This window comes from Pseudonaja textilis, chromosome 3 (genome assembly GCF_049901715.1).
Source record: "Pseudonaja textilis isolate UNSWEBS1 chromosome 3, rPseTex1.2, whole genome shotgun sequence".
Classification (NCBI taxonomy): Eukaryota; Metazoa; Chordata; class Lepidosauria; order Squamata; family Elapidae; genus Pseudonaja; species Pseudonaja textilis.
This window is the reverse complement of record NC_141992.1, coordinates 199,580,490-199,594,450: the sequence shown is the minus strand read 5'-3', so window position 1 is coordinate 199,594,450 and position 13,961 is coordinate 199,580,490. Positions and strand designations below refer to the sequence as shown.

The window sequence follows — 13,961 nt, the reverse complement described above, 5'->3', positions numbered from 1 at the left end:
GCAACCTTGCAACTTTTTTAAAAAAAAACATTTTTATTGTACATTTTTTCATTATTTATTTATTTATTTTATTTGTCAATTGTTTACAAGATAATAAGTATAAGTGTATACATAATTATGAATACATGAAATGGGTACATATAAGAAAAATAAAAGAAAAATAAAAGAAACAATAGGACAGGGACGGTAGGCACATTGGTGCGCTTATGCACGCCCCTTACAGGCCTCTTAGGAAAGGGTGAGGTCAATAGTAGACAGTCTAAGGTTAAAGTTTTGGGGTTTGGGGAAGAAACTACAGAGTCGGGTAGAGTATTCCAGACATTGACCACTCTGTTCCTGAAGTCGCATTTCCTGCAATCAAGTTTGGTGCGGTTAACCTTGAGTTTGTATCTGTTGTGTGCTCTTGTGTTGTTATGGTTGAAGCTGAAGTATTCATTGACAGGTAGGACATTGCAATGTATGATTTTATATACCATGCTTAAATCAGACCGAAGACGGCGTAATTCAAGGTTTTCTAGTTCTAGAATTTCAAGTCTGGTGGCATAAGGTATTCTACAACGAGTAGAGGAGTGGAGAACTCTTCTTGTGAAATATTTCTGGACTTTCTCAATTGTGCTAATATCAGATACGTAATGTGGGTTCCAGACTGATGAGCTGTATTCGAGTATTGGTCTAGCAAATGTTTTGTAAGCTCTAGTTAGTAGTGTGATATTACCAGAGAAAAAGCTACGTAAGATTAGGTTAACAACTCTTAATGCCTTTTTGGCTATGTAGTTGCAGTGGGCTCTAGCACTTAGATCATTAGAGGTGAGTATTCCAAGGTCCTTGACAGAGCTTGGATCATCATTATTGTTTATTGATTATCATTATTGTTTATTGATTATTGTTTATTGATTATTGTTCATCGTATTTTACAACTTCAGTGTACTGAGTCTATCAGGTCCTTTTTTTTGTTTTTACATCACAGTTTACATCCTGATTGTAACTGTCATACGGTATAATCTCTTTTGACTACATAATGTTGTACATCATGATTATAACTATCATTTTCTTATTTATGCCATAATACGCTATTACATTTATCACTGTGTGCATTTTTAATTATATTCACATACAATCCAATAGTGATATTGCCTTACATCATTTGTTCTTATCATATTTCATTATTACTGTATTGATTTCTATTCTGTTAATCTTTTTTTCATTGTTATACACTAATCTCTGTACTTATTGTTTAACCAATTATACAATACATCCCACCTTGCAACTTTTAAGAGGTGGACTTCCAACTCCCAGAATTCCCCAGCCAGCTTAGCTGGCTGGGGAATTCTGGGAGTTGGAAGTCCACAGATCGTTAAGTTCCTGAAGTTGGACATCTCTGATTTAGAATTAATATTCAGAAAGGAGGCTGTGAAATTCCTGCATAAGGAACCTTTTCCCTTCCTGCTTCCAAGTTAGTCAGAACTGGGCCTCCCCGCTTGGAAGGAGAAATGAAATTAAAACCTACGAGAAGAGTTTCCAACAGAGCGATAGTGCAAACTCGGATTGAATTTTTTAAAAAGGTCCTTTTTTTTTTGCCCAAACCTTCAAACTTCCTTTCCTCTTTCTGTGCCAGGAGCATCCAGTAAATCCCCGGGATTATTGCGGATGGACCCCTCTTCACGAGGCCTGCAACCATGGGCACCTGGGTAAGCGGAGACTGAAAACCGGGGAGGGGGTTCTGGACAAGAAGCAACCGATGGAAACTCATCAAGGAGAGAAGCAATATTGAATTAAGGAGGAATTTCCTGACAGGGAGGGCAATTAACCAGTGGAACACCTGGCCACCAGAAGTTGTGGCTGCTCCAACACTGAAGGTTTTTAAGACTGGACGACCGTTTGTCTGAAATGGTCTAGCGCAGGGGTCTTCAAACTTGACAGCTTGAAGACTTGTGGACTTCAACTCCCAGAATTCCTCCTCCAGAATTCCTCCTCCTCCAGTCATGTTAGCTCAGGAATTCTGGGAGTTGAAGTCCACAAGTCTTACACTCGCCAAGTTTGAAGAGCCTTGGTATAGGGCCCTGAGGTGGCACACAGAGCCATTGGTGCCGGCACGCCAGCTGCAGGCAAACGTATCTCACTGCGCATGCGTGCCTCACAGCTGATTTTCGCGGGTTTTTCGGCCTTCCAGAGGCTCGAGAGCTTCTGCAGAGCTTTGCAGGCGAAAACTAGCCTCATTTCATCACTTCTGGTATTTTCGGAAAAACGGGAAGTGGCGAAACAGGCCTAGTTTTCGGCCTGCAGAAGCCTGCAGAAGCCTTCCTTTGGGAGGCCGAAAAAGGCCTCAAACCAGCTGAAAATCAGCTGTGAGGCACAGTGCAGGTAATGGGGTGGGGGCGGTTGCAAGCGATGCGTAGGGGGTGTGGGGGGCGCATGTGCATTGCCTTCAGGGTGCTGGCACATGAGCGTGCCAGCACGTGCACAATTTTTGGCATAGTAGCCCCAAAAGGTTAACCACCACTGGTATGGGGTCTCCTGCTTAAGCAGGAGGTTGGACTAGAGGACCTCCAAGGTCCCTTCCAATTCTTGTTTTCTGTCCTTTTGATGGAAACTAACCAAGAAGAGAAGCAACCCGGAATTAAGGAGGAATTTCCCAACGGTGAGGACAATTAACCAGCGGAACAGCTGGCCACCAGCATTTTGGGTGCCCCAACGCTGCAGGTTATTAACAAGAGGTTGGACAGCCGTTGGTCTGAAACGGTGTAGGGGTTTCCTGCTTGAGCAGGGGTTGGACTAGAAGACCTCCAAGGTCCCCCTTCCAATTCTTTAATATTGCCATTTTGATGGAAACCCAGTCAAGGAGAGAAGCCACTGAAAATTAAGGGGAAACTCCATAAGAGTGGAGGACAATTAACCAGTGGAACAGCTGGCCTCCAGAAATTGTGGGTGAGTAGGCAGCCACCGGTATGAAACGGTATATAAGATTTCCTGGCTGGACTAGAAGACCTCCGAGGTGCCCTCCAACCCTGTTATTCCGTACGGAGGACAGTGTTGGGACGCGAACTTCCTTGCCTCCTCCAGAGACCGTCCGCTTGCTGTTGGACCACGGCGCCAGCATCGATGACCCCGGGGGCCCGGGCTGCGAGGGCATCACCCCCTTGCACGACGCCCTCAACTGCGGCCACTTCGAGGTGGCCGAGCTCCTCATCCAGAGAGGCGCCTCGGTGCTGCTGCCATGCAATGCCAAGGTGAGGAGGCCCCGGGGGCGGTGGGTGGGTGGGTTGCTGAGGGGGAGATCACGGGTGGGCAAGCGTGAGTGTGTCAGGAGTGGCGCGGCTTTGTTTGAGAGCGATGACCAGCCAGAGGTCAGGAGAAGGTGGGGACTTCAATACCCAGAGTTCCTCAGCCAGCAAAGCTCTTAAAGTGGCCAAGATTGAGGGGCTGAAGAACTCTGGGAGTTGAAGTCCACAAGCCTTAAAGGGCCAAGCTTGGAGATCCCTGGTCTAGCCACCAGCGCCTGAGGTTCTTTTTCTTCGCCATACGGCCGTCCTGGCCTTGCTAATCTCTCTGCCCTTTGCTGGTTTACTTGTTTTATTGTATTTATTTTATTTTAATTTATTATATGATTTCAATGTAATTTATTTTGATGTGTGCATGTAGATGATGTACACTCTCTGGAGAGCAGACAACCTCATTTAGTGTTGGCCAGAGCGGTCACAGTAAAAAAACCCAAAAAAGTCACTAAAAGTAATCTAATTTTTATCCTGCATTGATTATTTTTATAAAGCAACTCTTCCTTCCTATTTTCTCCACAACCACGACAACCCTGTGAGGTAGGCAGGGAGGGCTGAGAAAGAATAATTGCCCCAAAGTCACCCAGATAGTTTTATGCCTAAGGCGGGACTAGAACTCCTTGCCTCCTGGGGATTGGTCCAAAGTCACCCACCTACTTTCATGGCTAAGGCGGGACTAGAACTCCTTGCCTCCTGGGGATTGGTCCAAAGTCACCCACCTACTTTCATGGCTAAGGTGGGACTAGAACTCCTTGTCTCCTGGGGATTGAAAGTCTACTTTCATGGCTAAGGCGGGACTAGAACTCCTTGCCTCCTGGGATTGGTCCAAAGTCACCCACCTACCTTAAGGTGGGACTAGAACCTTGTCTCCCTGGTGATTGGTCAAAAGTCACCCAGCTGTCTTTCATGGCTAAGGTGGGACTAGAACTCCTTGTCTCCTGGGGATTGGTCAAAAGTCACCCAGCTGTCTTTCATGCCTAAGGCGGGACTAGAACTCCTTGTCTCCTGGTGATTGGTCAAAAGCCACCCACCTACTTTCATGGCTAAGGTGGGACTAGAACTCCTTGTCTCCTGGTGATTGGTCAAAAGTCACCCAGCTGTCTTTCATGCCTAAGGCGGGACTAGAAATCCTTGTCTCCTGGGGATTGGTCAAAAGTCACCCAGCTGTCTTTCATGGCTAAGGTGGGACTAGAACTCTTTGTCTCCTGGTGATTGGTCCAAAGTCACCCAGCTGTCTTTCATATAAGGTGGGACTAGAACTCCTTGTCTCCTGGTGATTGGTCAAAAGTCACCCAGCTGTCTTTCATGGCTAAGGTGGGACTAGAACTCCTTGTCTCCTGGTGATTGGTCAAAAAGTCACCCAGCTGTCTTTCATGCCTAAGGCGGGACTAGAATCCTTGTCTCCTGGGGATTGGTCAAAAGTCACCCACCTACTTTCATGGCTAAGGTGGGACTAGAATCCCTTGTCTCCTGGGGATTGGTCAAAAGTCACCCAGCTGTCTTTCATGCCTACAAGTAGGGACTAGAAATCCTTGTCTCCTGGGGATTGGTCAAAAGTCACCCACCCTACTTTCATGGCTAAGGTGGGACTAGAACTCCTTGTTTCCTGGTGATTGGTCAAAAGTCACCCAGCTGTCTTTCATGGCTAAGGCGGGACTAGAACTCCTTGTCTCCTGGTGATTGGTCCAAAGTCACCCACCTACTTTCATGGCTAAGGTGGGACTAGAACTCCTTGTCTCCCTGGTGATTGGTCAAAAAGTCACCCAGCTGTCTTTCATGGCTAAGGCGGACTAGAACTCCTTGCTCTCCTGGCATTGGTCCAAAGTCACCCACCTACTTTCATGGCTAAGGTGGGACTAGGAACTCCTTGTCTCCTGGTGATTGGTCAAAGTCACCCAGCTGTCTTTCATGCCTAAGGCGGGACTAGAAATCCTTGTCTCCTGGGGATTGGTCAAAAGTCACCCAGCTGCCTGCTTTCATGGCTAAGGTGGGACTAGAACTCCTTGTCTCCTGGTGATTGGTCAAAAGTCACCCACCTACTTTCATGGCTAAGGCGGGACTAGAACTCCCTTTGCCTCCTGGGGATTGGTCCAAAGTCACCCACCTACTTTCATGGCTAAGGCATGGGACTAGAACTCCTTGTCTCCTGTTGATTGGTTCTAAGTCACCCAGCTGTCTTTCACGCCTAAAGCGGGACTAGAACTCACTATCTCCTAGTAATTGGCCCAAAGTCTCCCAGCTGCTTTCATATCTAAGGCAAAACTAAAACTCACTGATTCCTGGTGATTGGCCAAAAAGTCACCCAGCTTTCATGCCGAACACAGGTCTAGAACTCACCACTTCTTTTCAAGCCTGGCGCCTCTCCCCACGCAACCAAACTTGCTCTCTTGGACATTCCTTGAAGTCCTCTCAACTCTAAAGTCCCTTTCAAAGTGATGGGTTGGGACCCTTTCCTTCTCCCACCCCCCCAGCCAATGGATACACAGCCATCTTGGTGGGGGGGTCTCCTCCTGGGCGGTCCAGTCCCTCCTCCGAAGCCCTGTTCTCTCTGCAGCCTGGTGGAGAAGTAATTTCCTTGCTGAAGGCCCCCCGTGTGTTTTCTGCTCCTTCAGGGCCTGAGCCCCCTGGGGACCCTCCAAGCTTGGGTGCAGCTCTCGGCTGAAGGATCTTGACCTGAGAGACCCACCAGCAGTGCAGAGCCATGGAGAGCTTGCTACGGAAGACCATGGCGGAACAGGGTGAGGCTCGCCCAGGAGGGTGGTGGGAGGGAGGGGCAGGGGGTTGCTGCAGGCCAGGAGCCAGCCATGCTTGGGGGTGGGACACGCTCCAAGGAGAAGACCATCCTTGCAGTGAGGAGAACTCGTAGAGGCTGGCATCTCAGCCTGTTTGCCTGCTTCCTTTTTTACACCCGGCTCTCCTAACCTTGGACACTCTGCGGACGCTTCCAGTCCCAGAATTCCCAGCCAGCCATGGGGAATTCTGGGAGTTGAAGTCCATCTGTCTTAAAAGTTGCCAAGTTTAGGGACCCCCCGCTTTAGCAAAACAGATGTTGTAGCCCACCGGCAGAGCTACTGCAACCTCAGACAGTGGGGAGGAGCATGGGTCAATCCTGGAATTTGGGGGAAGGCTCTGGCGAGGACTCTGCGTCCCAGAGGCAGGGCCATCGGACGGTTATCAGCTGCCTTCAAAGCCGGAGATCAGTGGGAAGAAGAACAGCTGGAGCCTGTTCCCAGGGTGGTCATGCACAGAGCTGCCAGAAGAAGGAACAATTAAGGAACAAGGGCCAATTGGGAGTAAAGGCTCAGGTGGACTTAAATGGCCCTTCCCAGAGGGAATAAAGAGGAGCAAAAGGGGAGGGGATTTGCAGGAGGCAATTAGTTCATCCCTGCATGCTTGCCATGTATTGTGCGTCTGAAAGAGATCGGCCTGGCAGTTCTCCAAGCCTGATAAAGGTCTGTAATTGGGAGCTTTCTTGAAAAAAGCAGTTGGCCAGGACTTTGCTGGAGAGGAAACTCATTGAGATAGAGAGATGTTGGTGCGTTGTGCAACAAGGTCACCTTAGTGTCAAAGATTGGGGGTTAGGGACTTCATCCTTACTCTGGAGTTGTGTTGGAGGGCCGTGCAACGGGGGAGGCTCAGCCAATCCCATTGTACCGTGGTTGTACCCTGGACAAAGAAAAAAATAATGTAAATCAAATAAAAGGGGTTTATCCGCACGAGGACTCAGCTTTCGCTCTGTTGGGGGAGAAAGCCTGGGTCAGAACATCAGGAGGACGGCTGCGTCTACCAAGACGCCTGGCTGCTATCCCTCAGGCCCTGGTTGCCCCTCAAATCGGGGCTCGCAATCTCTTCTTCAGACCTCAGGACCCCCCAAACTCATCCTTTTAATCCCACAGACCCTGGAAAATCCCCAAAAAAAATCTGCAGGAAATTCCCACCTCCGGGCCTTCTCGATGATTGTTCTTTACTTGGTAGATCGCAGATATTTTCTCAGTTCTGGTTCTCAGTGGGAAAAGACAGAGAGAGAGGGCAGAGACTTTGGCTTCATGCAAGAGAAAGCGGCAGAAATCGCAAAGTCTTTCTTTTCCCCCAAACTCCGCCAGAAAGAGTCTTTGTGAGCCTCTTGGAGCAGGAGGCCTTGCAGGCTCCCAAAGGGTCTCATCTCTGGCGGAGTTTGGGGATAGAAAGAAAGACTTTGGCTGCTTTCCTGCGATGCAGCCAAAAGCAGAAGAAGAAAGAAGCAGAAAGAAGCAGCCGGTGCCAGGCCAGTGTGTGGGGCGAGTGGGGCAAGTTCCCCACTCCTCCCTTCCCCCATCCCCTCACTCCTCGTATGTTGTTCACAATGCAAACGGGCACTTAAGCCTTGTGTTCCCACGGCCATGTGGGCGGAGCAGCCTTGTGTTCCCCCCACGCAGCCTGGATTATTTGCTTTGGGGGCGGGGGACATTTCTCTGCAGACCACCCAAAATGTTCTCGACGGACCTGCCAATGGTCCCCAGCCCACTGGTTGCTGACCACTGCCCTAAATGATAGGCAGCTCCCCCTCGCACCCCAAAAGAAAGCAGCAGCTGTGAAAGAGGCAGTTGACCCCCTCTTCCCTGTCCTGGAGCTTCTCGGAGACCCTCGGGCTGTGTGGGCCCCTTTGTCTTGACCCCAACTCCCCTTGCAGGTTCCCGGCCCCCGCCTCCCGCGGAGGAGAGACCCCCAGCCAGCTCTTGACGCAGAGCTCTCCTGAGCCCCAAGCACCCTGTTCTCTGAGCCCCTCTCCGAAGTCCCCAGGCGCCCGCACTGCTCCAACCAGAGGCGGATTGAGGACTACATGGCCCCTCTGAGGCCGGGTCAAGAAGAAACAGCGGCTATTGGGCCAGACCCTGGTGGGGAGGCAAGGCCAGCCCCCTGCAGACTACCAGGCCGCTATGTGGGCTGGGCAGTGCCCCCTCCGCCTCCTCCCAGCCCCCAGCGGCACAAGGGACCCCCAGACCGGCTCTCATCCCAGCCGACGAGTACGTGGGAGACGATTGGCTGGAGGACGACCTGGCGCCGGGCATGGGGTCTCCTCGCAAAGGTTCCCGCCGGAGCCCAGCCGGAGTTTGGGGGGTCCGGGTCCAGAGGTTGTGTGGAGCGGCAATTGCAGGGGCTTGAGAGGGTCTCTGCCTTGAGCCTTCTTGGGGGTGGGGATCCACCCAGGAGGATGTTGAGCCTGATTGCTTCCACTGACCCCCTTGTTTCTCTTCCAGATGAAGAGGAGGACATGGAAGGCTACAGCAAAACAGTCCCTGGACGGCGCAGAGTCAGTAAGGTGAGCCCAGAAACTTTGATTAGGTGGGGTGGGCTTCAGGTGTGAAAGATCTCCCCCCCGCCATGTGAAGGTCCAATTAAGCTGACTTATCCCTTGACCGCCTATACCTGTGATGGTGAACCTATGGCACGCGTGCCACAGGTGGCACGCAGAGCCATTTGTACAGGCAGGCGAGCTCCAGCCTAACTTACCTGCACTGCACATGCGCACCCTCCCAGCTGATTTCGGCCGACGTTTGAAGCCGCTTTCAGCCCTCCTGGAGGCTCGAGGGAAGCCTCTGCAGCCTCGGGGGCGAAAAACAGGCCCATTTCAGCACTTCCGTATTTCCGGAAGGCCCACGTTTTCGACCTCCCGAGGCTGCAGAGGCTTCCTCGAGCCTCTGGGAGAGCGAAAACAGGCTCAAAATGGACTGAAAATCAGCTGCGAGGCCGCGCATATGTGCAGTGCAGGTAAGGGAAGCGGCGAGGGTGTTGCATCGCGCGGGGGGCAGGGCGCATTGCGATTGTGGTGCCGGCATGCACTGCGCTTTTTGGCACACACTGCAGCAAAAGGCCGCCCTCACTGGCCTCTGCGCAGGAATTTTAGCAGCGGCTGCTCAGCGATAGATCGGAGTGAACGGAATCCAAGGGAGACGGTGACCATGTCAGGATTCTAGGCTGAATCCTCGTTTGGCTCACCCAAGGGACTCGGCCATCCCTTCTACCGTGGGCTGCTCCTTTGACCCCTGGGCTTTGGGCTGGCGTGGCAGGCGGGCGCTTGTTATTCCCGCGGAAGGGATAACACGTGGCATTGGCGGAGTGGGGAACTCTTTTTCCCAGTGGAACCAGCGCAACGACAGAGGCGAGACTCTGCTGCACCGCGCCTGCATCGAAGGGAATGTGCGCCAGGTCCAGTATTTCCTGGAAGGTCAGTCTGTGGTGGGTGGGGGGATGGGCCACTCATTTTCCCAGAGGGAGGTCACCTGAGAAACTGGGACGGTTGTGTAGACGGCCGAACCAATAGGCGAACTTAATTCTGCCACCAGTTTATTTAGATTTTATGTATGTGTGGCATGTGGGCGCACTTTTGAGAGCAGGCAACATTTTCATTTTTAATGTGTGCCAGTGTGCCCACAGTATAAAAAAAGACAATGAAGGTTTGTTTATCTATCCATCTATCTACCTACCTATCTATCTATCTATCTTTATGTATCTGTCTATTATTTATCTGTCTTATCTCTATATCTATCTTTGTCTATCATCTATCACCTATCTGTTTATCATTTATCTATTATCTATACCTACCTACCTACCTTATCTATCTTTATCTCTCTATCATCTATCTATATATATCTAATCTATATCTTATCTCTATATCTATCATCTACCTACCTACCTATACTTACCTACCTATTATATATCTACGTTATCTCTATCTCTATATCTATCACCTCTCTGTCTATCCGTTTATCATTTATCCATTTTATCGACCTACCTATTATCTATCTAATATCTATATCTTTATCTACCTATTATCCATCTATATTACCTACCTACCTAGTATCAATCTATCTTATCTATCTCTTATCTCTATCTCTATATCTATTTTATCTATATCTACCTACTATTATCTATCTTATTTCTATCATCTATATATCTAATTTATCTTATCTCTATATCATCTATCATCTGTCTATCAAACTACTACCTACTTATTATCTAATTTCTATATCTTTATCTATCACCTATCTCTGTCTGTTTATCATTTATCTATATCTATCTTATCTCTGTATCTGTCATTTATCTACCTATCTATATCTATCTTATCTCTGTATCTGTCATTTATCTACCTATCTATATCTATCTTATCTCTGTATCTGTCATTTTACCTATCTATATCTACCTATCTATCTATCTATCTGTCTATCTATCTATCTATCTATCTATCTATCTATCTATCTCTATCTTATCTATCTCTGTATCTATCATTTATCTACCTACCTACCCATCTACAGTATATCTATATCTGTCTGTCTATCTTATCTCAGTATCATTTATCTACCTACCTACCTATCTACAGTATCTCTATCTAATCTAATCTAATCTAATCCTAATCTAATCTAATCTATTTTACCTCTATTATACCTATTTTATTTTCTAAGTCCCAGTGGACCTCAGGCAGGCTGGGCCAGGGCAGGCAAAGGCACCTGATGTGTCCCGAGGGTCCATAAAATACCCAGGTCCGGTTTTGGGCTTGCAGGAAAGAGGGCCGAGGAATGTGGGGAGGGGAGCCCCATGCTTGATGGCAGGTGGGAGGGCCTGTTTCCCTTCTGGGGCACCCCAGCTTCGTGTCCAGTTCAAGTCAAAATCTTTTGCCTTCGCCTAGACTGGAGAAGCATGAGAGTTGGTGGGAGGACAGGTGCCAGCGTGAAGGAACAGCCCGTTTTCCCTAAGCTCACACTTCACAGTTGACCAAAACAATTCTTCAAATGACCAACCTGTAGCGCAGAGTTGTCCAACCTTAGCCACTTTTAAGACCTGTGGACTTCAACTCCCAGAATTCCCCAGGCAGTGTTCTAACAAAATGCATTTCAGTCTTCTTGGCGTTGCCGAGCATTCTAACAAAAAAAACATGCATTTTTTCAGTCAATTGTTTACAAGATAATAAGTATAAGTGTATACATAATTATGAATACATGAAATGGGTACATATAAGAAAAATAAAAAGAAAAATAAAAGTAGGACAGGGACGGTAGGCACATTGGTGCAACTTAAGGCCTCTTAGGAAAGGGGTGAGGTCAATAGTTCTAAGGTTAAAGTTTTGGGGTTTGGGGAAGAAACTACATCGGGTTATTCAGACATTGATCTGTTCACAGTATTTCCTGCAATCAAGTTTGGTGCGGTTAACAGTTTGTATCTGTTGTGTGCTCTTGTGTTGTTATGGTTGAAGCAAGTATTCTGAGTCTATCAGGTCCTTTTTTTGGCATAAGGTTTCTGAGTGAGGAGTGAAACTCTTTGAAATTTCTGGACTTTATTGTCTAATATCAGATTTTGTTGACATCACAGTTACATCCTGATTGTAACTGTCATCATTTGTTTATTTTATCATTTGTATAATCTCTTTTGACTACATAATGTTGTACATCATGATTATAACTATCATTTTCTTATTTATGCCATAATACGCTATTACATTTATCACTGTGTGCATTTTTAATTATATTCACATACAATCCAATAGTGATATTGCCTTACATCATTTGTTCTTATCATATTTCATTATTACTGTATTGATTTCTATTTTGTTAATCTTTTTTTCATTATTAAACACTAATCTCTGTACTTATTGTTTAACCAATTATACAATACACCCCACCTTGCAACTTTTAAGAGGTGGACTTCCAACTCCCAGAATTCCCCAGCCAGCTTAGCTGGCTGGGGAATCTGGGAATTGGAAGTCCACAGATCGTTAAGGACATCTCTGATTTAGAATTAATATTCAGAAAGGAGGCTGTGAAATTCCTGCAGAGCAAACCTTTTCCCTTCCTGCTTCCAAGTTAGTCAGAACTGGGCCTCCCCGCTTGGAAGGAGAAATGAAATTAAAACCTACGAGAAGAGTTTCCAACAGAGCGATAGTGCAAACTCGGATTGAATTTTTTAAAAAGGTCCTTTTTTTTTTGCCCAAACCTTCAGACTTCCTTTCCTCTTTCTGTGCCAGGAGCATCCAGTAAATCCCCGGGATTATTGCGGATGGACCCCTCTTCACGAGGCCTGCAACCATGGGCACCTGGGTAAGCGGAGACTGAAAACCGGGGAGTGGGTTCTGGACAAGAAGCAACCGATGGAAACTCATCAAGGAGAGAAGCAATATGGAATTAAGGAGGAATTTCCTGACAGGGAGGACAATTAACCAGTGGAACACCTTGCCACCAGAAGTTGTCGCTGCTCCAACACTGAAGGTTTTTAAGACTGGACGACCGTTTGTCTGAAATGGTCTAGCGCAGGGGTCTTCAAACTTGACAGCTTGAAGACTTGTGGACTTCAACTCCCAGAATTCCTCCTCCTCCGGTCATGTTAGCTCAGGAATTCTGGGAGTTGAAGTCCACAAGTCTTAAACACTTGCCAAGTTTGAAGAGCCTTGGTATAGGGCCCTGAGGTGGCACACAGAGCCATTGGTGCCGGCACGCCAGCTGCAGGCAGACTTACCTCACTGCGCATGCGTGTGCCTCACAGCTGATTTTCGGCGGGTTTTTCGGCTTTCCAGAGGCTTGAGGAAGGCTTCTGCAGGCTTTGCAGGCCGAAAACTAGCCTCATTTCATCACTTCCGGTATTTTCGGAAAAATGGGAAGTGGCGAAACAGGCCTAGTTTTCGGCCTGCAGAAGCCTTCCTTTGGGGGGCCGAAAAAGGCCTCAAACCAGCTGAAAATCAGCTGTGAGGCACAGTGCAGGTAATGGGGTGGGGGGTTGCAAGCGCATGCGTAGGGGGTGTGGGGGGGCGCGCATTGCCTTCAGGGTGCTGGCACATGAGCGTGCAAGCGCGTGCACAATTTTTGGCATAGGAGCCCCAAAAGGTTAACCACCACTGGTATAGAGGTTGGACTAGAGGACCTCCAAGGACCCTTCCAATTCTTTTATTCTGTCCTTTTGATGGAAACTAACCAAGAAGAGAAGCAACCTGGAATTAAGGAGGAATTTCCCAATGGTGAGGACAATTAACCAGCGGAACAGCTGGCCACCAGCATTTTGGGTGCCCCAACGCTGCAGGTTATTAAGAAGAGGTTGGACAGCCGTTGGTCTGAAACGGTGTAGGGGTTTCCTGCTTGAGCAGGGGTTGGACTAGAAGACCTCCAAGGTCCCTCTTCCAATTCTTTAATATTGCCATTTTGATGGAAACCCAGTCAAGGAGAGAAGCCACTGAAAATTAAGGGAAACTCCCTAAGAGTGGAGGACAATTAACCAGTGGAACAGCTGGCCTCCAGAAATGGTGGGTGAGTGGGCAGCCACCGGTATGAAATGGTATATAAGATTTCCTGGCTGGACTAGAAGACCTCTGAGGTGCCCTCCGACGATGTTATTCCGTACGGAGGACAGTGTTGGGACGCGAACTTCCTTGCCTCCTCCAGAGACCGTCCGCTTGCTGTTGGACCACGGCGCCAGCATCGATGACCCCGGGGGCCCGGGCTGCGAGGGCATCACCCCCTTGCACGACGCCCTCAACTGCGGCCACTTCGAGGTGGCCGAGCTCCTCATCCAGAGAGGCGCCTCGGTGCTGCTGCGCAATGCCAAGGTGAGGAGGCCCCGGGGGGGAGGGGTTGCTGGGGGGGGGAGGGCACGGGTGGGCAAGCATGAGTGTGTCAGGAGTGGCGCGGCTTTGTTTGAGAGCGATGACCAGCCAGGGGTCTGGAGAAGGTG

At 48.6% G+C, this 13,961-nt stretch overlaps 1 protein-coding gene across 1 annotated transcript in view; it reads left to right on the top strand.

Annotated features, from left to right (window-relative positions):
• Window positions 1-13,961, top strand: part of TONSL (tonsoku like, DNA repair protein) — a 59,896-nt gene that overhangs the window by 24,328 nt on the left and 21,607 nt on the right. The window contains 2 exon segments of the mRNA XM_087931889.1: window positions 1,616-1,688; window positions 13,673-13,836. Coding sequence (XP_087788015.1) covers window positions 1,616-1,688; window positions 13,673-13,836 — 237 coding nt within the window.